This window comes from Ctenocephalides felis, unplaced genomic scaffold (assembly GCF_003426905.1).
Source record: "Ctenocephalides felis isolate EL2017-DRISC unplaced genomic scaffold, ASM342690v1 CF-g0.4_SCAFFOLD_01886, whole genome shotgun sequence".
NCBI lineage: Eukaryota > Metazoa > Arthropoda > Insecta > Siphonaptera > Pulicidae > Ctenocephalides > Ctenocephalides felis.
Genome location: NW_020538040.1, coordinates 64,242,318 through 64,267,789, shown reverse-complemented (window position 1 = coordinate 64,267,789; position 25,472 = coordinate 64,242,318). Strand labels below are relative to the sequence as shown.

General features: G+C 28.9%; 2 protein-coding genes across 2 annotated transcripts in view; one reads left to right on the top strand and one right to left on the bottom strand.

Annotated features, from left to right (window-relative positions):
- The window catches only part of LOC113375219 (small proline-rich protein 2H-like), a 74,358-nt gene that overhangs the window by 14,170 nt on the left and 34,716 nt on the right, over nucleotides 1-25,472 (bottom strand). The gene's annotated exons all lie outside the window — the stretch shown is intronic.
- The window catches only part of LOC113375218 (alpha-catulin), a 42,353-nt gene that overhangs the window by 6,659 nt on the left and 10,222 nt on the right, over nucleotides 1-25,472 (top strand). Inside the window, exon 2 of the mRNA XM_026615162.1 lies at nucleotides 23,400-23,631. Within this exon, the coding sequence (XP_026470947.1) occupies nucleotides 23,400-23,631 (232 nt within the window). The remainder of the gene's footprint in view (nucleotides 1-23,399; nucleotides 23,632-25,472) is intronic.

Genomic DNA, 25,472 nt, shown 5'->3' with positions numbered 1-25,472 from the left:
GTTTATATTGATGTGACATATAAGCTATCTAATTTCAGATCTATTAATTAAGAAGAGTCCTATATACGAATATATATTCTAGACTTCCACGTGATATCTATAGAAGTCTTGTTAAGAATCCGGCCATGAAAATATTGATTTTTAATTTAAGCAGCATTTGATTTAAGTAATATCTAACCTTATACAACATGTGATTATTAAATGACTATCTTCGTAAATTCACAAATTATAAGTGGTATATATATATATATATATATATATATATATATACAGCGGATCTTGTAGGTACGCGGGTAAAAAGGTCCTTCACCAATACCTCAAAAGCAAGTAAAGTTTCAAAATTTTCAACAATATTTTAAAGTAGAGGGAAAATGATGTATAACCACTTTGATTCTTACGACGTTGCTATCGGAAGATAAACGGTTTAACATTGTTTGAAAATCCATAACAAAGTATTTTCTTTAGTAATTAGTTTTTTTTTAGTTGTGAACACTGTTATTTAGTTTATGAGGCTTTAATTTAATTTTCAAGTACACGTTATTTAATTGTTTTATAAAATGTATTGTTAATTTTAAATTGGATTCAACAGTTTTTTTTATATAACTTTAACAAAAACTTACGCCTGGGTGCAATAAAAAAAATAACGGAACATTTACCCTGGCAAAGGTGTAAAAAATAATAAATAGTAAGTTAAGTTAAAAAAAAACAATTTTACGAGAAATAATTTAAATGAACAGTTATTCCAACTTTGCTGATGAATGTTTTTGACGAAATATCAAATCAAGGTTATTTACAGTATCAACCTCTGTAAATAATGCAATTATGAAATTTTTATTTTGCATTGGTTGAATAATGTAGCTATTATTTTTCATGATACGCTATCATAATACCTAAGCCCCCGACGAAATTAAGTTAAGTTCAAATATCAAGTGTTTGTATGTTACAAAAATTTTGAGAATAAAATAATAACATCTCCAGTATCTAAATAAAAATATTTTCACTAATACGGTAAGTGATGATTAGGGCACCTCAAGGATTTTTACGTAACCCAATTGAATAATTATTGCGATCTTAAACGTACTCAAATATAGCCATGTTTTACAAATATTCTGATAGTATTAAATCGTTTTTGGGAGTTTCATTACGAACGGAATTACGTTTCATTCGTAGCAACTAATCCCCACAAGTAATTATAGTTATCATAAGGGGCGGTTAGGGAATGTCTAGTTGGTCTCTCAGGTTTGCCGTAGGTATGTACTACACTATATCAACTACAATAAAGAGTTCTATGCAATTACACAGATTTCATCTATTATTAAAAGATTCATATATATATATATATATATATATATATATATATTTATATATGTATTAGGGTGGTCCTTAATATGGTCATTTTCGAATTTCCTTGTTCCCAAGGGCTCAAATGGTTCCAAATTGATAAAAAACAATTCTCTGAAAGTTTTAGCTCTTAATATTAACTTTTAGATAGTGCGCAATTCAATCAAACTTTGTATGGAAATAGCATGGAAAATTTTTTGAAAATTAAAAAAAAAATTTCAGATATAACTTAGTGACAAATGAATTAAAAGTGAAAATTCGTGTCATTTTTTTTATTAAAAATTCGACGTTCTGCAAAATTTTTGAAAATTTTTTCATGCTATTTCCATACAAAACTTTGATTGAATTGAGCTCTATCTAAAAGACAATATCAAGAGCTAAAACTTTCAAAAACATAGTTTTTTATCAATTTGGAACCATTTCAACCCTTGGGAGCAAGAAAATTCGAAAATGTCCATATTAAGAACCACCCAACCAAAGTAATAGTTCACACTCCAACCAAAGAATCTTGGTTCTTCTTCCTAAGCAAATACTTATTTTATGAATTATATCTATAAATTTTTGTAGTAATTGTTTTATTTATGATCAAAATAAGCAAATACAATGTTATTCTCAAAATTTTGATTCACTTATCGCTAAGTTATAAAAATAATGAAATTTTACTCATGTTATTTCCATAGAATCTTTGGTTGGAGTGCGGACTAACTTAATGATAATATTAAAGCTAGAACTTTCAGAGAATTATTTTTTAATCAATTTGGAAGCATTTGAGCCCCTGGGAGCAGGGAAATTCAAAACATCCATGTTGAGGACCACACTAATATATAAATAAGTATATACATTTTTAGGCGACCATCCATTTATTAAATAACTAGGTGGAAGTGGAATTCTGCCTTGAGGCAAGTTGCATGAATTTTTCAATATGTCTACCCAGTCCAAATAATAATTCCAACTTTTTATTGGAAAAACTTTTAAAATAATTTTATTTTTTATAACAAAGTATTTGCTTTCCATTAAAAACTAATTTCTAATAATGCAATTCCTAATTGATATTATACAAGTTATATGGCCTAAGAGCAAAGTCCATTAATTCAAACACTAAGGTTAATAATTAATTCAACATTGAATTTTTTTGAACTTTGTTTTAGAAATTTTTTGAAAACTTTAAAATTTTTAAAAATAAATCGATTTCGAAAAGTTAGAAAAGTTATCACGTTTTGATCACGTTTTTTGATTTCATATTCTCTATAAAATCTGATAATCTAATGTGCATATGTCCAAAGCTAATTTTTCACCACTAAATGACTTTTTTTTAACTTATTATTCCAAACTCTAATGTTGAAAATCAAACATTAATGTTTATAATTTTCATAATTAAACAACGTTCCGTGAGATTAAAACATTTCGGGATGTTCCATGATCATATCATGCAGTAACTTTATTGGTAAATTGCTGAAACTTTCCGTACCGTCATTGAACTTTCGAGGAATAGAAATAACCAGTGTTCAATAAAAATTATTCAATAATTAATAACAATTGTTTCAAATATTTTCAAATAGATTATTATAAATACTGTAAACTTAAAAGTGGTTTATAAAATTTTATTTTTTTTTTGTTTTGAAAATTTGAAAGTTTTGAAAATTAAATTTTTTAAATTTTATTCCATGTTCGAATTTTATTGGGATTTAAAAAAAAACTTTTTTTTTTACACTTTTTTTAATTATAAATCAGAAATGTGTCGAACTGGAGCGAAATGGCAAAGAGTGAAATCTTTTATACTATATTTTTTGAATCGAGTTGGAGTTTAACTTACATATCACAACAAATAACACATATCAAACAAGAAACTATACTTTACTATGTTCAGTAAAAATCCCAGATATTCATCATTGTAGAAATGCATTTTATTTGTTTTTACCTCATAGGCGGGGTAAAATGGAACAGCCAAGGGTAAACAAATCCAATGCCTTATTTTAAATTTTGAAGAAATTTTATGGAATAATAGCTATATTGTTCAACCAATGCAATATATAAATTTGATAAGTACATTTTTTGTGGAGATAACACTGTAAGAACCTTTATCTGGTATTTCTTTAGAAAAAGTCACCAATATTCATTTAACTTATCTCTTGTAAAATTGCTTTTTTAACTTAATTTTCGGTTTTATTTACAATTTTTTTAATGTTTACGCCTTTGCCAGGGTAAAGGTTCAGATGTTCCTTTCTACCCACATGTAAGTTTTTATAAATATATAAAAGAACTGTTGCACCTGACTTAAAAATAACAATAAATCTTATAAATTGAGGAAATAAAAATTATATTAAGGCCTCGTAATTTAAAAAAAAACAGTGCCACAACCAAAAAAAAACTAACGAAAACTAAGAAAAAAACGAACGAAATTAATATTGATATAGATTTTGTTTATTTATTTATTCTTAAGCAAACCGTAATTTTTAAACATTACTGTTTATCTCCGCATAGCGATGTGGTAGGAATCAAGGTCATGGCTGGTTGTACATCTTTTTCCCTCTACTTTCAAATATTGTGTTAAAGAATACGGTGGACTTTTTTACCCGCGGACCATTAAGCTCCGCTCTACCCTACATTTATATATTATTGCACCGGATTCAAATCCGTCGCCATTGATGTTATCAATAATTTTAGAACTCACCTTATATAGATTTACATAAAGTAAATGGGATTGCCTTTGAGTGAAGAAACGAGAGAATATAGCATAATATAAATGTGTAACCGATACCTACAAACCCGTATAAATATGAATACATTCGTATTCGTATAGACGTAGAGGAAAATTCAGACAGTGCCCAATACACGTGAGGACGGAATACGTGGAGCGCGGAGTTTCCCAGTATTGAGCTCTGGTGTTAGTTTTCCCGGATCTCGCAAAACGTGCGCATTGCCCGCTGTTCACTAAGAAAATGGCGGATGAAAATTCAACATATTTTATAATAACATATCAATTTCGATATCTAATGCATAAGTTCATAGTGACGTGAATTCATTGATGTAACTACCATTCAAACTTTTAAATTCACCAGTAATATTATTGTGCTTACATAAAAAGATAACACCAGACATATATCTAATCACACATGTATTTGTATACATATGTATATATCATTTAATTATTTATATATATTTAATATAAAACGTTATTAATCAGAATAAAAAAACTAATTAACTCTAAAAAAAAATTCTAAGTAGTTTTATACGAAAATCACATTACTTTTTAAATACGATATGAAAATAAACAATAAGATCTAGTTAAATACCATGACCTTAGTGTAACTAATATAATATAAGGTGAACAAGTGATGATTTTTAATTATTTACACAAAAAATTACCCGTATAATCAGTTTCGATAAAGATAATTTAAAAAAGCGATCATGCCTGGCACAATAAAAACTTCCTTAAATAAATTTGATAATTTATTTTATAAATATACTTACTAAAATTATTAATTTTTAAACCTCAAGAATTTTGATAAAACTAAATTGTAGCGTAAATGTTATATTTAATATTGGTTTTTAAATACCTATCCATCTTAAAGATCATATAATATTTATCTGAGATCAATCGGCATTTCTTTATATTCAAAACAATTATATGAATTTGATAAAACAAATGGGCGTTGAAATTCTTAAATTTTAGTATTTGATATATATATATATATATATATATATATATATATATATAATATCTAGGTATACGCATACATAAAATATTCCGCACAGGCGCCGGAGACGTTCATCATTCACTTGAAATTTTACAGACAAGACAAAATTATTTTCTCAACAAATTGTTTTTTACATCCACATTAAATTATAACCAGTAATTAACTTAAAAGTGACTGTGTAAAAAATTATATGGAACCCTATGATTAATAAATAATTTGCAATATAAATTTTAACAAAAGCCTGATAAATGTTCACACAAATACTTGAGCTCTTTTTAATCTTTAACGAAAACAACAGGCTAATATAAAGGCTTTAGACACGGGCTGATCTAAATTTTCTTTAATTTTCTTTGATATCGAACGCAAAACGAAAAATTTAAATAGCATTTAGTTTTTAGCCAAATGCTCCGAATGCCATTCATAAAATATCTTATTTTACTTTTTTATCAATTTATTAGACATGTTAAATTATTCATTTTTAATATTAGTTTAACGAGATTTTCAATTTACTAATTTGAAATTGGTTACGTTACATTATAATATATATTTAAATTTATTTATTTATATAATTTATTGCATTCAAAGTTCTCAAATTGTTTGATTGGTTATCTCACAAAAAATGAAAATTTTTGGACCTTCAACACCACTTGATCTGCCTTTACATACTAACCGAATGTTTTTCAAATCATTCAAATTAGTTTGTGGATTCTCTCACCAACGTGGTAGAAAAATCATATCCAAACATGTACACCCATATACTCTACACACCTAACATTTTTATTTAATTTCAAAAACAATAGTGAAACTTTTGTATTTAGTGCAAAAATTTTACATGTTTACATTTTACCAACTTTAGGTTTCTAGTATAGAGATGCATTTTTTTTCTAAAACATACATCTAACTAAATGTAGATACTTTCTTATCACTAGTTTCTTATCACTTTCTTAGTTAAAAATTGTGTTCGAAAACAAGTTTCTGGAAAAGGCAGGTCCAGAATTTTTGTAGACACCAAGGTCAAGAAACGTCTTTTAAATATCAAGTTATCAGACATTATATAAATAATTCAATTATGTGTATAATTTTTGTTATTAACTTTTGGATTCTGATTATCGATTAAAATTACTGATCTTTATTGTTATTAATATTCTGATTTTTTTACATAAGTATGTATATCTTAATACAATGCATTTCGAATTTTTTTACTTGCACTTATTTACTACTAATTTAGAAACTAATTACAAGGTTCAAATATTTTAAAATTTAATTAAAAATAAAATATCCAAAATTTCTTTTTTTAAATATTATTATTTCTTGTATATGCTGTTATTGAATTATTAAATTTCATGCTATTATTGGAGTAATATCTCTTACTTTTATATTTGAAACAAAGAGCTGCAACTTTTCGCATTTTGCATTTTGTATTTGAATTTGAGTTTGTTTTGTCATATAAAACACATTACATTACAATTATAAAGCAAAATTACGAAAAAAAAAACATTCAGCAAAATATTTGTTCATAAACTATTTTTTTAAATCATTAAATATAAATATAAAAAATTAAATATTTAAATAGTGAATAATTTTGAACAATTGTAAACATCAAAAAATATTTTTTTATATTTTTCATATTTCATATATATGCAGTCACAAATTTCTACAAATAAGAAGTGTATTATGTGATAGTGAAAGTGTTAAATAAAATTTATATTTTCTAGCAGATTTATCTATATATGATACTAATATTAGGGGAAACCAATTTTACATACTTAACTATAAGTACTAGAACATTCGGAATTATTAAATAAATAGCTAGTTGCAAAGTGCTTTGTGAAAAACTATTTAGTACGAAATAATTCGTCTTTGTATTTTAATAATGGCAACCATGATTTCTCAAGATTTGGATTACTACAGGGATCTACATTATAGATGTGAAAATGGATATAATAGACAGGTACATTGAAGACTGATTTTAATATTTTTTTTAACTAATATTCATAGTCTTACGAAATCATAATCATATGATACCTGAAACATGGTGAGTAGCATCGAATGATCTAAATTGATTATTAAAATCAACTAAAATTTACAAAGTAATTTACTAGGTTATTTTTGAAATTAGAAGTGTCTTCTGTATTGTTTACGTCATTTTTAGTTTTATGTTATATGATCACTGCTCAAACTTTGTTTTCAGAAATTAAATGTATTTATAATTCTATATAAATATTGAATTAGTTTGCAACCCACAAAGAGCTAACAAACATGATGTAAAATATAGCGAAATTCCTATGGATAAAATAAAAATTGTGTCAATATATATATATATATATATATATATATATATATATATATATATATAACACGTTATACATTTAAAAAAATTAGATAACTTTAAAGATCCCCATATGTGAAAGGATTTGTATTTATTCATAAGTTTAGGCATATGTTTCGCAAGATTTATAAATTATAAATACCGAATCAGGTTTTAATTGATTTCGATCAAATTATTTCAAGCAATCTGCAAATATATAAAGTTTTTTCCATATATCAATATGTTCATTTTTCTAAAAATATGTTTCATAAATTAATTATTAATAAATGAATGATCTCATTCAGAAGAACTTAGGCCAAAGTGTCGTTGTTTAATCTGGGAAAAACAAAACTTAAATTTTCTCCCTTTTTATTACTCCAGGTACATTGGATTCACTTTACCCTCCTGCAAACAGGAAAATACCTCTCAAAAATATCTTCCTGGATGCTTATTACATCCGATAAATGGAAGCAACTGTACTAAACGTTATCATCCCATGTTCCCGAAAGCGGAAAAACGATAAAATGTTTTTAATCTTAGATTTACCTAAAATTTAACAAAAGTAAACGTTATTTTTCTTAGACATATGATTTGTCTATTATAAAAAATATATGTTAAACCCTATAGTAGTAAACCCTTATTGTTAGTAGTATAGTGTTTGCTCGATCTGTCTTTGACTATTGTAACAATTATAATTAATCATCAAATATCCGATCTATTTTCTAGAATTTACTAGCTCAAAAAAAATTCTTTAAAAGGTCTTTAAACTCCCGGAAAATTGTGTTGAAAAGTTATTTCAGGAAATTTATTTAATTTGCTCCAAGACAAAATACCACTTACGCTTAACAATAAACAAGACTGAACTGAATTAACTTTATCTTGCAACAATTTACTTTATTATAAGTAGCTCTTTTATATCCGATAAAACTTTTTTTAGCATAATTTAGAAAAAATGGATGGCTGTGTGTGTGTGTGTGTGCGGATACAAATTTTTGTCGACGATTACGCGTACACGGATTAACCGATTTGAATAATTCAAAAAGCATTCGATTCTTACTGATAAAGAGATGATGGTCAAGCCGTTTCAGAGAAACGGAGCAAAAAGTGTCAAAAATTTCGAAGTTTCAGTTTTTGAGATAACGGAGCGTCCGATTTAAATAATTCAAAAAACATTTTACTTGGATTGACGAAATAAACAACTGGTGAATTTTTTGTAAATGAATGTCCAGCGTCTCCGAATATCCGATAAAAATGTAAAAAATATTGCCATTTGGCGGTCAAAACTGAACATTAGACATATGTACATCGTATTATCAGATATTTTACAAAGATTATAATAATAAGTACAAATTTTTTGTACATTTATATGTGTTACCAATGTTCACGCATTAGACGACTACACGGCGCTCACGCGCTTTGGTATTTCGACTCCAAATCAGCTATGAACTGCGATTGCTTAAAAAAATGTTCAAAATTTCCAAAATAAATTGAAATACAAAAAAAATCAAATTCTTCAAAAAAGTTTTGCAAAGTTTTTTTAATAATTCAGTTTTTGGTACGTGAAGTTCCAGCAATTTGCCTTGAGGCACGATTCTATGTACTACTAGTTTGGTTATAATTCCTAATGTCTAATATGTCAACTATATGTAGCCTAATCAACTAAGATTTGATCAGGATTAACCATCTTTTTTATAGGGTAGGGCGGAACACGAAGGTCCAATGTGACTTTCAGTAATTATACCGTCTAATTTATATGAACTATAAGGCACCAGATAAAGTGTATCAAACAAAAAACTATCGAACTACGTTCAGTAAAGTTCTGAGTTAACTCCTAATTATAAAAATATTTTTTTTTATTATTTTTCTAAAATTTATCATCTGTCCTTTTTTGCCCCATGGGCGAGGTAATAAAGGACAGCCATAGAGCGAACAGATCCAAGGTTTTTTTTTTAATTTTTGGGGTATTTTACAAAATAAAAGAAATACAAATTTCATGGGCATATTTTTTACAAAGATCACACTGAATAATACCAGATCAACCTTGATCTGGTATTTTGTATGATAACTTCTAACTTAATTTACTTTTTTCTTATTGTTTGCACTTTGACTAGTGTAAAAAGGCTTAGTTCATCTTTTTTACCCCATACACGTATGAGCTTTTTAGAGGTTATATAAAAAAGGGTTAAATTTAATTTAAAATTAGCAATACATCTTATCAAACAATTATTAATACCTAAAAATTATGATCAGATATCGTAAACAAAATGTAAGAGCTCAAAAAAAAAAACACAACACTTTTTGTATGAATATTGATACATTTTCGTTTATCTCCTGATAGCGATGTCGTAACAATTTAGGTAATGTTTGGTGATACATCTTTTGCCTTCTACTTTAAAATAGTATCATTAAAAAAAATGTGTTTGAGATAATGATGATGGATCTTTAGGCCCACTATACCCCTAAAGTTTTGTTCTATAACTGCGAGAAAAAACATCAGGCAAAATTATTATTGCTGAACTGTTTTTATAGCTAATTGATATTTAATTGCCTTCATGCATGACAGTAAATGTTAATTACGTGTATCAATTATATTAAATTTTGTCGTCTTTTGTCGCATGTACCTAAAATAATCATAGTAGAATACATAATGTTGGTGTTATATTCAGTTAATCGTGTCAAATATTCAAAAGATCGGTGTTATTGCCGGAATTTATGATTGTATTTTGAATTGTTATAAGTAATAACAAGTTGTTTCAATCTACTTAAATATATAAATAAATATATATTCAAAGTATTATGCTATATCAGTTCTAGTATGTTGTGCTAATACTTTATAAAAAAAAATACATTATCATGCAATATATTTTTAGTGGGTGGGAACATCTCTTGTAAATACTGTAATGTTGAGTTTAAAATTATATCGTTTATAAAAAAAATATAATTTTTTTTGATATTATAGTATTTTCGTAAATTGCGACACTTAACAGCTCCAACAACCTATCATTTGACTAGCACTTTCTCTCCGCATAAATTTATTTTAAATATAAAACAAGTAAACCACTAATTATATCCGAGTATTTTAGTTAACTTCCCTTGGGGTAAGTTATAGTAATTGCAAAAAATCAAAATTTTTATATAATTTTACGTTTTAAGGGTTTCTGAACATTTTGACATACCTTAAAAAAATGGATGTATGTGTGTGTGTGCGGATACAAATTTTCGTAGACGATTTCGACAACACTGATCAACCGATTTGAATAATTTAAAAAACATTCGATTCGTATTGATAAGGAGACGTGCTGATTAGTTTTTGGTGAATGGAGGAGGTCTGAAGATACAGGGCAAAAAGTGCCAAAAATGGTTACTCAGTTTCTAAGAGAACGGAGCGTCTGATTTTAATAATTCAAAAATCATTTTACTTGTATTGACAAGATAAAAAACTGATTAAATTTTTGAGAAGGTGTAGCGGTTATGGACTCTCAATAAAAATAAGTTAAAAAAATGAACTAAAGTTTTTGGGTAGGCAGGTCCAGCGGCCTAGGCTCGATCGCGGGAGATGTGTAATGAAGAAAGGAAATAAAAATGTCATTTGGTGGTCAAAAATGATCATTAGATATATGAAAATCAAATTATCAGATATTTATAAACTTTAATAACAAGTTTACATCTTATATACATTTCTATGGGATTCGTACCAACGTTTATCCGATAATATGCGGCAAAATAGCTGCACAGTGGAATCACTTTGAAAAAAGTTCAAAATTTTCAAAGAATATCAAGATGTAAAAAAATAATTTTTTTTTTAAATTCAAAAATTTAATTTTTTCAAAATTTTCAAAAAATTTAAAGGCATTTATAAAAATTTAAACTTTTGGTACGGAAAGTTCCTGCAATTGGCCTAAAGGCACGATGCCATGCCCACTAGTTTTACATTTACACAGACATTGTTAACTTCCTGTAGGGCTGAGGGCAAGTTATAGTAATCGCAAAAAAATTGAAAATGAAAATTTTTATATCTTTACGTTTCTGGTTTCTGAGTATTTTGGCATACCTTAGAAAAAATGGATGTATGTGTGTGTGTGCGGATACAAATTTTCGTCGACGATTTCGGGAACACGAATGATTCGATTTGTATTGATATGGAGACGTGCTGATTAGTTTTTGGCGAAGGCAGGCCTAGCCGTTCTGAAGATACGGGGCAAAAAGTGCCAAAAATGGTAACTCAGTTTTTAAGAGAACGGAGCGTCCGATTTGAATAATTCAAAAAACATTTTACTTGTATTGACAAGATGAAGAATTTTCATGAAGGCAGGTCTAGCGGTTTCGGAGATCTAATGAAAAAAGTGAAAAAAAAAATGCCATTTGGCGGTCAAAAATGATCATTAGACATATGCACATCAAGTTATCACATATTTTATAGAGATTTTAACAATAAGTATAAATTTTGTTTACATTCCTATGGGTTTCGTACCAATGTTCATCCGTTAGACGGCGACGCGGCGCTTACGCGCTTTGACATGTCGTCTCTATGCAGTTATTAAAGCAGTACGATTGCTTTGAAAAAATGTTCAAAATATGTCAAAATAAAAAAAAAACATTTTTTTTTTCTATGAAGATTTTTTTTTCCAAAAAAAGTAATTTTTTGTCAAATTTATAGTTTCTCAAAAATCTAATTTTTTCGAAGTAAATTTTTTTCAAAAATGTTAATCGTTTTTAAAAAAGTAATAATTTTTGGTACGGGAAGTTCCAGCAATTTGCCTTAAGGCACGATGCCATGCGCTCCACTAGTTTCAAATTGAAATGTATAATGTAAACTATCCGAAGCATGTGTACACTACGCTAAAGAGCTACGAAGCTACAGCTTATAACTTATAACCCTGACCAGGACAACAGACTAAGAGCGGTCTGCGCTCGTCCGTCCGTAACTGTCGGGGCCCGCTTCCCGCCGGCTGAATATCGTGACTATTGATTTGTACACGTGCTTTGCGCGGTCACCAAGTACTGCAGACTGCATGACGCTCGACGGCGAACGAAGGAGACGGAACGACAACATCGGGAAATGTGAGGAGAAACTGAAAACTGACAAGACGGTCTCACGAAAACGCCCGTTTAGATTACACTCAATGCACGCATTAAATATTCACTCTAATCTTTTGCCCTTTCATCTTTTAATCTTTTTATTAGGTATTTTGAGATCTACGAAATAGATGAATATGTTTACGCCAGAAAATTTTATGTTTTTCTCGATGTTACAAGTCATTCTGAATCGTTTGACACAGATATTAGTAAAGTATTTGTATGTGTGTATTTGAGCCAAAATTTGACCTTTTTTCGATGTTTTCTTAAAACCGCCTGCACCGATTTCGAAAATTTAAATGCCATTTGATGTTACACGGTTTATTGATTAGTTATTTGCGACGACCGGTTGAGCAGTTTCTTTAGAATTAGTAGAAAAATGCAAAAATTTTCATCTACTTTTTTGTAGATTTTTCTACTACCCTGAACTAAAAAACTTTAAAATTTCAAAACTGTTCAAATGATATCAGTTGGAGTTCGTGCTGATTAGTTTTCGGTAAAGATCGGCTGAAGCATTTCTTCATAACCAATTGTTAATAATTCTTTTCTTGCGATTTTGATGAAATTTTTTATGATGATAGAGTTTATAAGCTTAACGTATGTCCTAAAATATAAATAATAAATATTATAATTATTATAAGTCTAGTGGTTCAATCATAAAACTAGTTGGGTGTATGGCATCTTGCCTTAAGGCAAATTGCTGGAAGTTCCCGTACCGTAACGAAATGTTCGAGGAATACTGAATGTTTTGAAATAGATTATTATTAATATTGTAACATTGTCTAATATTTATAAGAATTATATAAACTAAATTGCAAAGTTAAAATTATTTGTTCAAAGTATATTAGAACTTTAGTCAGAATTAAAAATAAAATCTGAATTATTTTCGGTACACAAAAAAAATTTTTTTCAAAAAAAAAATTGAAAAAAAAGTTGGAACAAATTTTTTTTTCCAAAATTAATTATTTTGTTAAGACAAGCAGAAAGTTCTTTGAATCATTCAAATCGGACGCTTAGTTCTTTCAAAAACTGCCATTTTTTGCACATTTAGTTCCGTATCTTCGAAATGGCTGTGCCTGCCTTTGCCAAAATCTGATAAACACTTCTGCCAATCATTACTAATTGAATGTTTTTTAGAACATTCAAATCGGATGCTCCGTTCTTTCAAAAACTTGATTTCTATTTGCTGCACTCTTTGCTCTTTATCTCCGTAACAGCTGGACCTGCCTTTGCCAAAAACTAATCAGTTCATCTCCCTATCGATAGGAATCGAATGTTTTCTGAACCATTCAAATCTGTTGATCCGTGCGCCCGAAAACGTGACTGGAAATTTGTATCCATACATACATACACACACACACATCCATTTTTTCTGAGGTATGCCAAAATGTTCAGAAACCTTCAAAACGTCGAGAAATGTAAAAATTTTCAATTTCGATTTTCGGCCCATTACAATAACTTACCCTACGGGAAGTTAAAAATATCAAAATTTGTTTCAATAATGTTTCGTCACAATTTAAGTTGCTAAATCTGAGTTTTTATTGATTAATTTGATTATGTACACATATCGGAAAGTTTATGCCTTAAGGCAAAATACCATCTAGTGCCATCTACTAAGTTTTTCTTTACCGAGGTAACGCTACAAATATTCTGAATCTTTACCTTACATCTACGAATAAACTACCCTTACACACAAAAGACAGGATTTAATAAGGGTCATATTATATATAATGCTTAGATTTTTGCAGTCTAACAAAGTACATGAAGACAACTTTCATTAAAATAATTTCTTTCTTTCATTCGTTAGCAAACTTTTAAAAATAGATTTGTAATATTTTATTCCAAATTATCGAGATATGAATATATTTTTATCAATTATAAGAAATAAAGCCATTTTAAATTATTAGAAATGCTAAACTCTTTAATTTTCTAATTGAATATAGTTATTTACTTGATATAACATTTATTTCCTTTGTTTGTACTAATTAATGAAATAATTTCTTTAATTATATTAACTTAAAACAAATCACTCTGAAATACTCTGATCAGTTGCGTTTTTAGTCCTCAAAATCACCATATTATACTAAAGTAACTTTTATCTTGATCTCTGAACTACTCATGCCTTACTGGTGGTCTTCATAAGAGTAGTTCATAAGAGAACGCATACTTTCTGTTCTATATTTGAGTGATTCAATTTAAATTTATTGCGCTGATGATGAAGCAAACTGAGTGTCGAAACGCTTGAAAATTTAAAATAAAAATATATTATCAATCAATATCAATAGCTATTCTTATTACACTATAAGAACTCGGGAAAAGTAGTGGTCAGTATAATCTGATGAGAAATTCGTGACGCACTGCTAGGGCTAGGGTCTTGAAACCACAAGTTTTCGAATTGAAATCCTGCGTTACGAAAAATAAAGTAGCAATAGCTAATAGCCTACTAGTAATGGTAATATTTATTATTGTCTTAAAATGCTAGTCAATACTATATTACGAAGTGAACATATTATTACATTCAAAATTGCCATTGAATTGCCTTCTAATAAATAACATATCAACCTCAAAAAATTTTCAGTGTGTACGGATAACATAACCAATTCAGAAGTTGTGAATCAAATGTTTTAATTGTAGATGCATTTTGGATGCTAATTAACTATGAATACGAAACCTGATAGTCATTATAGTGGCGGTTAATAATGTGCTGCATAATACATCAGACACAAACAGAGTACGTACAGTGTTAGCTGAATTCAAATCCAAACAATACATAGCAATACATGAACACCAATGAAATCGACGTGGATTTTCAAATAAAACCACCAACTTTTAGACAAGTTGTAAAATCGGAAATGCGCCAGCGCACAGATTCTAATAATACTATATCGATCAAATAGATATTATGTAATAAAAAAATTACAATTGACCTCAAGTAATTATAATGATGCTCAAGTATTATTCACCGTCAACTTTTTATGTGGCTTAGTCAGGGGTAAGAAAAGTTGATAATATGTTATTAACCCAAAGCAACATGTCTTTAAATCTACGCCAGGTAATGCTAAAAATAATATAGATCTACCAAATCCGTATTATTAACTTCCCGTAGGGTAAGTTATTGTAATGGGCCGAAAATCGGAATTGAAAATTTTTACATTTCTCGACGTTTTGAAGGTTTCTGAACATTTTGGCATACCTCAGAAAAAATGGATGTGTGTGTGTGTGTGTGTATGTGTGTGTGTGTGTATGTATGTGTGGATACAAATTTCCGGTCACGTTTTAGGGCGCACGGATCAACCGATTTGAATGGTTCAAAAAACATTCGATTCCTATTGATAGGGAAAAGAGCTGATTAGTTTTTGGCAAAGGCAGGCCCAGCCATTTCGAAGATACGGAGTTAATATGTAATAAATGGCAGTTTTTGAGAGAACTAAGCGTCCGATTTGAATGATTCAAAAAACTTTCTGCTTGTCTTAACAAAATAATTGATTTTAGAAAAAAAAAATTTTGTTTCATTTTTTTTTTTTTTTTAGTTTTTTGTTGAAACAAATAATTTCAACTTTGCAATTCAGTTTATATAATTCTTATAAATATTAGACAATGTTACAATATTTATAATAATCTATTTGAAAACATTCAGTATTCCTCGAACATTTCGTTACGGTACGGGAAGTTCCAGCAATTTGCCTTAAGGCACGATGCCACCCACCCCACTAGTTATTTTTAAGCTGAAAAATAAGAACAAATAAAACATACTCGATGAAACAAGAAAGAGCTTACAGGATTATTATTAAAAATGTTTATCATACATATAACACAAGTGAAATAAAAACCGAATTCGAAAAATAAATGTTCATAGAATATACTCATCGTCAAAAACAATACAAAGTTACTACCCTGCAATATAATTTTGTGAGTATATATAAATTCAAGAAACCAAATTTCGTAAGTAAAGTCTTTCAAACTTCAATGCTATCCCAAAAACTGCATATAGCCTTGAATCTAATTAAATTATCTTAAATTAATAGAGATTATTGTAATATAAATTGTAACATTTCTAAACCATGAATACTATCTTCTAAAGTAATAACATCACGTTGTTTCTTTTGAATATTCAATGCTATCCCTAAAACTGCATGTAGCCTCTTCAATATTTTGAGATATCTGAGATTATATTAATATAAATTGTAACATTTCTAAACTAGAAAACTGTCTTCTAAAACATAGGTTCTCAAAATTATTTGTGTCGTGGATCCCTTGCGATGCTTTTCGATATGGTATGGACCCCCTACTTACCTATTGTTTATTTTTTACAAATTTGTGAATATATTGATAAGTATCAAAATTTTAAAGTAAAAATGCATTCTACGTTTATACATTTATTAATTAAAATCTAAATAACAGAGTAAAATATCAAAATAAAGAAACCAATAAATTAATGTTTTAATGAGAAGGATGAATTTTATGTTTTAATAATAAATTGTCAACATTTGGCAACAATTTAGGAAGATATAATCTTAAATCTCCCCGCTTAATAAAGTCTAGTTTGTTTCTCTTTTTCGTTAGGAGATTAGTGACAGCGCTAAACCCATTTTCTACTAAATATGACGACGGAAATAAAATTAAAAATTTCTTCGCCATATTCTATAATATGGGATAAACGACGGGTATGTTTTTTTGCAGCCAAAATTTCTGATATCCTTCTTTAAATTCAATCTTAAGCTCTTCAGTGGTAATTAATTCGGCCAATTCCTCTTGTATCATTACATTCGTTTCTTCTATGTCATCATATGGATTAGTTATCCACGGTGGTATTACTAATGTCAACACGTCTTCAAATCTAGTTTCATAATCAGAATAGAGGGTTCAAATGTTCAACATAGGTTGAAACGTCGTCTTCCTGACACTTTGTCTGTGACAAATTAGAAAACTGTGAAAATTCTCCTCGTCCAATGTTTTGCTTCATTATTTTCAGTTTTGATAGAAATGCTGCTAAAATCGATTTAGTTTTGATCAAAGTTAAACTGTCGCCTTGCTATTGCAAATTAACCGCATTAAATTTAGCAAATAAATCTGTTAAGTACGCGATGTCTGTTTTACATTTTATCAAACTATCTTTTAAACATTTATGTTTAGAATCCAGAAACTGTAAGACAGTCTCAAAAAGCGCAAAAAATCTTATCAGACATAAGCCTTTTGATAGCGTACTTCTGTATGAAGAAGTAATGGATGAAAGTGTTGATTATTTTCATCACATAACTGGGAAAATATAAACACAAATTCAGGGCGCTGGTTCGGATTCGGTTTACTGCATTAATAACTACTTGAAGAGATTTATGCAGTATTAGATTTAAATTCTTTGCGACTATATCCTGTTGATGAATTACGCAATGTACTGCTAATACTTCTGACACAATTTGTTTCAAATATGCGATAAAACCACGATGTCGTCCAACCATCTGTTGCAACCGATATTATAATTGTTAAGGGAATTGCTTTTTCAAAAAAGTAGTTCATCACAAGAAATATGGTTTCGCATTTACTGTCAGTTGTTAAAGCTCTTGCAAAAAGCAATTCGTCGTAATTTTTTTCATTCATCATAAAACGAACATATGCTAATAGCAATGCTTCATTACCAGGTAAAGTTGACTCGTCCAATTGAATGGAGAAATGTGTCGTTTGCAAATAATTACACAAGAAGCTTTCAATATCAGAACCCATTTCTTCAATACACGCTTAATTGTTTTAATAATGGCAGAAGCAGATTTGTGCTGATCGGTCTTCAAAACCTCTTCAACGGCTGGCAAAATTAACTTCTCTCCGATAGTATGCGATTTTCCAGATTTTGGTACAATCAGCGAAATATTGTATGATGCCCGCAAACCATCGTCATTTCTTTGTGATGCTGAAGCAAACATTCTATCTAATGATGACCTCTTTTGAAAATTATCTTTGAGTGTTTGGAAATATTGCAAATTTTCATCTGATTTATCTGGGTGACATTTTTTCAAAAATTTCAGAAATTGCAACTTAGATGGTTAGATAGAATCATTGCCCAAAACTTTGTAACACAAAAGACACATAGGCATTTGGTTGTTGGAAGTTGATGAAACCAAACTTCATATAATCAACGCTGTACTGTCTACATTTTTTTAGAATCGGACATGGCGTCAGTCAACTGTGGACAAAATTTATTAATAAGTTATATAGTTTAGCTTTTTATTAATAAAGCAAAGTCAAATTTAAATCTAAAGTGACAGCATACAGACCAATCAAGTTGATGCCTATTTTTTTTAAATAGTCAACAGATATGCTTTGCTAAAATAAAGGAAGTTTTTTCAATAATCCTAGACGACGTCGTCTTTAGGATCTAGATCTTTGCAAATTTGAAATAATATACACTTATATATTAATATTTTTATATATGAGGCATAATATATTGATTTCGATTCTTGACTTGAAAAATATTAACCTTGTAAGTCAATTATATCTATTATAAGTGTCTTATTTATCAGATAGATATTTTAAAACTGGACTCAATGATACTTGAGACTAAGTTTTTTGTGTTATTTCTTGATCGTTACTATTTAGTTAACTCAATAAACAAATTAGGTCACAATAATATATAGCATCTTGAAATCGAAAAAAAACTTCTCTTTTCGACAAAATAGTTTATTTATTTAGTTGGTTCTCAAATTATTGATACTCTTTCCTCATTTCTTCTCAATGGATATGAGGAAGTCTTTTACCATATTCAGAAAATTTCTTTCTTTTTTGTTAAAAAAGTTAGTATTTCATGAAGGTTTGAGTTTTGGTGAATGATACAGTTTCAAAGTTAAGAATGAAACGGATCCTGTTAGAAAGCAGTTAAAAATCAATCATTATAATGGTCGAGCTAAAAAAATCATATTTTGAATCTTGAAACATCTAAATATATTGTTATATATTAGAAAAGTCTATTAAATAATAAATTTATAGTAACCAGAATATATTCGCCTTACTGTTACACAAAATACAAATTTTCTATCAAATACTAAAAGAAAGTTTTTATCTGACAATGAAACTACTAAATTATGACTTTTTTAACACGTCTCTCGTAAACTATGGAATTGCGAAGCTGCGGTTCTTGCAGCAAAACATAAAATATCTAAAAATGCATAATATTTCTACATATTTTATAATTAACTGAAAGATTGTATAAACTACATTATTTTTGTTTACAGTTTTTAAACAACCGCTGCCAACATTTCACTGGATGGAATTCCACTTGTAAGTGCGAGTTATGTGAAATTCTTAGATCACGTACAATAATTTATATTTCTACACACTGTTTTTGTATCTCGGCACATTACTTTCATAATTTCTTATAGCCTTTTTACATGCAGCTATATATAAATGATAATGTTTCAATGTGGATGTTGCAGTCGAGGTCTAATTCGTATACATAAATTGGATTTTTTTTTAAATTGCATAAACTTGATTAAAATTATATGAAAAACTTGTTTTCATTCGAATATTAATTTAATTCATATTAATATTAATCAAAAAATTAAAATTAAGGAGAGCCGTTGTTCGTCAATTTTTGCATGTTCATATTTTTCATTTCACATAATTTTATGCTAAATCGACGGATATCATTCCATTATTCAATTCAGTCATTCATGTTACTCATTGAGAATTATAAATTAGTGATAATTTTTGAAACTAACGGTAAAATTTATTAATTTTTCAAGTAATTATTTATAGTACTCAAATATTAATAAACAAGCGAATGAAGAAAAATTCGTACAGAATATAAGAACAATATACGCTCTCAATTTGATTTTTCATTTCTTACGTAAGTAATATAGTTAAACTAATTTTTATTGAATTTAAAGAAGTTGAATTTTTATACAAAGAAATTATGTATACTAAATGAATATGCTACTCATTTGGATTCATACTTAATCACAACTCTTTTAAATATTTAAAATCGGTCCACGATCGAAGACGCTAAAACAGAAGTGTGCAACAATAAATAACAACGAAAAAAATTAATATTATTTCTATGAAATCTGCAATTCTTGCAATATATTTATCACCAGCACAAATTTTACTATCACGTTCAAATTACTGTACAATAGTTTCTTTAAAGGAGCGCCTATTAGATATAAGCTTTTTCATAAGATTAGATATAGGTATCACCTCAGCATGAAAACTAGAGCATGTTTTTATCATTCACTTTTTTGCTTTAACAGTTGGAAATTTTGGCTTTTGACAATTATAAGTATCAACATAAGCACGGATTAATTCAATATTGAGTTTGTTTCAACTTTATACTGCCATGTAAAAAGGCTATTTGATATATTTTTTTTGAATGTGGGAATTTGAACAACAATAAAGTAGAAATAAGTCAATTGAATATATGTCACTTTTCTTGAAAATTCGATATAAATAACACTCTACTAAAAAAATATTTGTATGATGATTGGCAGAGCATTTTTGTGAAAATTTTGTCTGTGATTGACAGCGAAACAGATATATCTAATAAAATATATAAAATATCAAAATTACAACATTGTAATGGTATAGGTGTAATCTATCATCTTGAGATCTAATTATCTAGATTCGAGAAGAATATTTTCTTGTTAATAAGGCGATAGGTAAGTTTGTATGTGAAACTACATGAAAAATGTTTTTTAAACAAAATTCTTCATATTTAAAAAAAAATCTCTTAACTTTCATTTGGTGATTGATGTTTTTTACATATATATTTATATTTTTAAAAAACATGAATTTTCTAAAAAAAATTGTTTCTTATTTTGAATTTTGATCTTTAAAGAATATTCGAGAGATTTATGCATCTAGTTCAATTAGTTCATGAATTTTATAAGAAAATTATTAAAAAAAATTATATAATGATACAAAAACCCTGTTTTATTAGGGATTATCAATTATACATTGATTATAAATTATTTTAATAGTCATTAAGAATTTGATACAGTGATGACAAATACCCATTTATAGCATCAAACGCCCATATTTTGAACTTTTTTCCACGCAATTTTAAAATTGCTAAAATTGTCTGAAAAGAATGAGTAATTACTTGTTTCTCAATTTCAGTTCATATAAATCAAATAGTTTATGAATCTTTAAAAACCGAATCATTAAACAATTGTAACCTAATATGTATACATAACAACGCACGCACTATTTTTATAAGGTTTTCAAAATGCATAGAACCTCCTAATATCTCAAGAGAGATTAAAAATAAACATATTTTTGCTATTTCAATCATTGAGTTATTAGAACAATTAAACAATTTTAATTGGTATCGCAAATACATTCTTCTAAGAATGAAATTTATAAAAGCAGGTTTGGCTTTCCTTACTAGGGTCATTAGGACTATTTCGAAAATATATTAATTTTTTTTTTTTTTTCGAAAACAAAATATAGAATTAAACCAACTATAGAATTCTTCTAATATTTAAAATCATCCTTCAAAAAATAAAGAAAGTTTTAAATAATTCAAATAAAATATAGGGTAGGGCGTGGTATAAAGATACAATTTGAATTTCAGTAATTATTCTGTCTACGCCAAATAAAATAAACACATAATAATTATCACTATGTTGAGTATATTATTCCATATTCATTCCTAATTATAAAAATGTTTTTTTATTGTTCTAAAATTTGTCATCTATTTTTTCTACCCCAACAGAAGACAGGAATATCCAATATTTTATTTGTAATTTTAAAATGATATTAGCTGGATTATTCAACCAATGCATAATACAAATTTCATTGGCACATTTTTTACAAAAATCACACTGTACTATAACCCTGATCTGGTTATCAGAAATATTCAGCAGCAGTGTTCAACTAACTACTAATTTAATATGTCTCTTGCTTTTTTTTAAACTTCTTTAGTTTGCAATTTACTATTTTCTTATTGTCTTATTGTCACCCCACATGTAAGCTTTTATAGAGATTACATTGAAAAAAAAAAGGTTGATTCTAATTTAGAAATAACAATAACAATATATCTAATAAAACAATTAAATAACGTATACTTAAATATTATATTCAGGCATTCTAAACTAACTCAAAATCAGAAAATCAAACAACGAAAAAAATACTTCTGTTAAGATTATTGATCCATCGCCGTTTGTCTTCAGATAGCGACATCGTAAGAATTATGGTGATGCCTAGTTACAAATCTTTTAATTTTTAGTTCAAATAGTATTAAATCTATACTTTACTTGTTTTGAGATAGTTATGGTGGACCATTTTACCCGTGGACCTTTAAACTCCGCTTTACCTTTTTCTCTCTTACAAACAAAATAAAAGGCTGATATAATATCTATTATTATTGATTACGATTTGCTTATGTATAAATAAATAAACGTATGTCTGAACATTTTATTTATATAATATTTTTATGTAAAACTTCATTGTACAGTAATTTAGCAGAATACCGTTCGTAATTATATTTCATGTTTTAAGAGCACGTTTTTAACGCTTAACTTATTTGGCGTCTTCTAACCAACGACTCAACATGCGGCTAGTCTCCTATTTGGGAGCTGAACGAAAATACGAGAATAGCCTATAATATTGAGTCGTGATGGTCACGGTTTGCAATTTTTGAGTTTACTGCCGCAAAGGTGGCGAATCACAGTTGAGGGGTGATGTAAATCAATAATTCCAATAAATAATTGGAACCATCAAAATCCAATTTTTATATTGTAACTATAATATAGTACAATGTTAAATGTATACATTATATACGACTACAAGATATAAAATATTCTTGATCACGCGTAAGGAAAGTATGGTAAGAAGTTGCAAATGATTACAAAATCAGATTGCAGGTAATTACAGGTAGCACATTTATAAATTTCCTTGCTTAATAAATATGTAATTATTTGAATAAACTGGATATTGAAAGACTTCATATTACCCAAACATAGATTTTTGATTATCAATATTGTTCGTTTCAGATTTCTACTCTGGTCTCGCATCGATCGCTGTGCGGAAGCGGCGCATCGTTCCCGTCAGAGTCAGGAAGCGGTCTGACATGTTCCGAGCGAAGCTTCCGCGCCGTTTTGCGCGTCGGCCAGGCGGTCAACCTTGCAGTCGAACGATTTGTGACTGTAGGCGAGACGATAGCTGACGATAACACCGAAATCAAACGAGACATGTATGAAGCATGCAAGGAGGCACGAGAAGCAGGTGAATTTTTAAATTAAGTCGAAACAGATTACAACTGATAAATCTATTTAATGAGTTATGATTATAAATATATATCTGGCTGATATAAAATGCAATAACGTAAAGCGCTATATATTTTTTAAATGTCAAGATTCTAAAGCAAAAAAAAGTCGAGAATAACACCAAATTTTAGAATCAGTTTAGATTTGTTCTAATTGGCCACCTTTGGCACGAATTATGGCCTTCAAACAGCCGACAAAGCCATCACACACTGCACGAAAGTGGCTCTGCAGTATTTTGGCCCATATCCGGCGAAGTCCCTTTTTGATATGATTGACACTTGATGTATTTTTAGTGCAAACTTTACTTTCCAAAATGCCCCAGACGCAAAAGTCCAACGGATTAGGATCCTGAGATTTTGGTGGCCATTGCGTGGTGGAAATGAAGCGAGGAACCTCCTTTTAGAATAGAAATTTTTTTCCTTAATATAGGTACGAAACTCAAAACTAAGTAAAAACCAATGCTGCCGTCATAAACTTCCCAAAAAAACTCGAATTTCCTCATGACCCAATATATTGGGTCAAGTAAAAAGTTCGCTTCGTTTATTTAGTGAAACTCAACAAGTTTTTTTGTAGGGTGAAAAAAAGATTATTCAAACTTAATATGCTTCATTAATATCGACAATATTTTTCCATTTTTCCAACTTCTGTGGATTCTGGTTGATAAACTGAATCAAGTGCTTTTTGCAAGATCTTTTTGAAATCAGTTTAATTCCGTTAAAATAATTTTCCAGAAATAGGAATGATAGTTAGTCAGAGGGGTATGTCTGGGGTATACGGTGGATGCATTAAAATTTCTCAACTAAGATTTCGCAACTTTTGGCAGGTCATCAAATAAGTGTATGGTCGGGCTTTGTTATGATGGAAGACAATATCTTCAATTGAGGTCTTTTTTTTAATTGTCTGGCGTAATCTCTCTGTTTATTTACAGTAGGATTAATAATTAATGGTCTGACCAACTGAAAATAGCTCACGATTGATGATTTTTTTTCCAATCCCACCACAAACACAGCATCACCCTTTTCAAAGTCATTCCCGAATTTGTAAACGTTTGTCGTTGCTCATCATCATTTAACTATGATTTATTTCGCTTCCTCATGCCGATTGTCGTATATAATCTAATTTTTCTTATCGGTTATGAAATGTTTCAGGGATGTTTCGATTTCATTGCATTTCAGCAGCGTATTCCAGGCGTTGATTCGGTCTATCAAGATCTTCGCGCCCAACTCATGAAGGTCCCGCACATTGAGCTTCCTTTTGTACTTAGCTTTATGTAATTGGTTCAAAACAGTTTTCTGATCAATGTCTAGTTCCCACCTAATGTCGACAGAGCTGATTTACTTATCTTGTTCTACTTTTATAAGAATTTTATCAACTATTTCAGTGATTCGACGAGCGGAGCGTGGCACATCTTTCACATCAAAATTACCAGATCGAAAGCGAGCCATTTCCGAGCAGCAGATTTTGTTGAAGTACCTTCATCTTATACAGCATACTTTATTCATAAGCCTGCGCAGCGTTCTTCCCTCTATCATAATAATATTGCAAAATATAGCGATAGTTTCATAAGTTTTCTCAATTTTCAAACACAAATAACATTTCAACCACTTGACAAATTTCTTTGATGGTACCATCAAAATAATGCTCGAAGTGCCACCTTTCTAACGAGTGCCGCTGCGATCTGCACCTCCTGAATTATTTGGAACGAAAGCCGTCTATCGCGGAAAACGAAACGAACTTTGTACTTTACCCAATATTTTTTTAATTATTTTCATTGTTACTCTTTTTGTAACTAAAGTACAA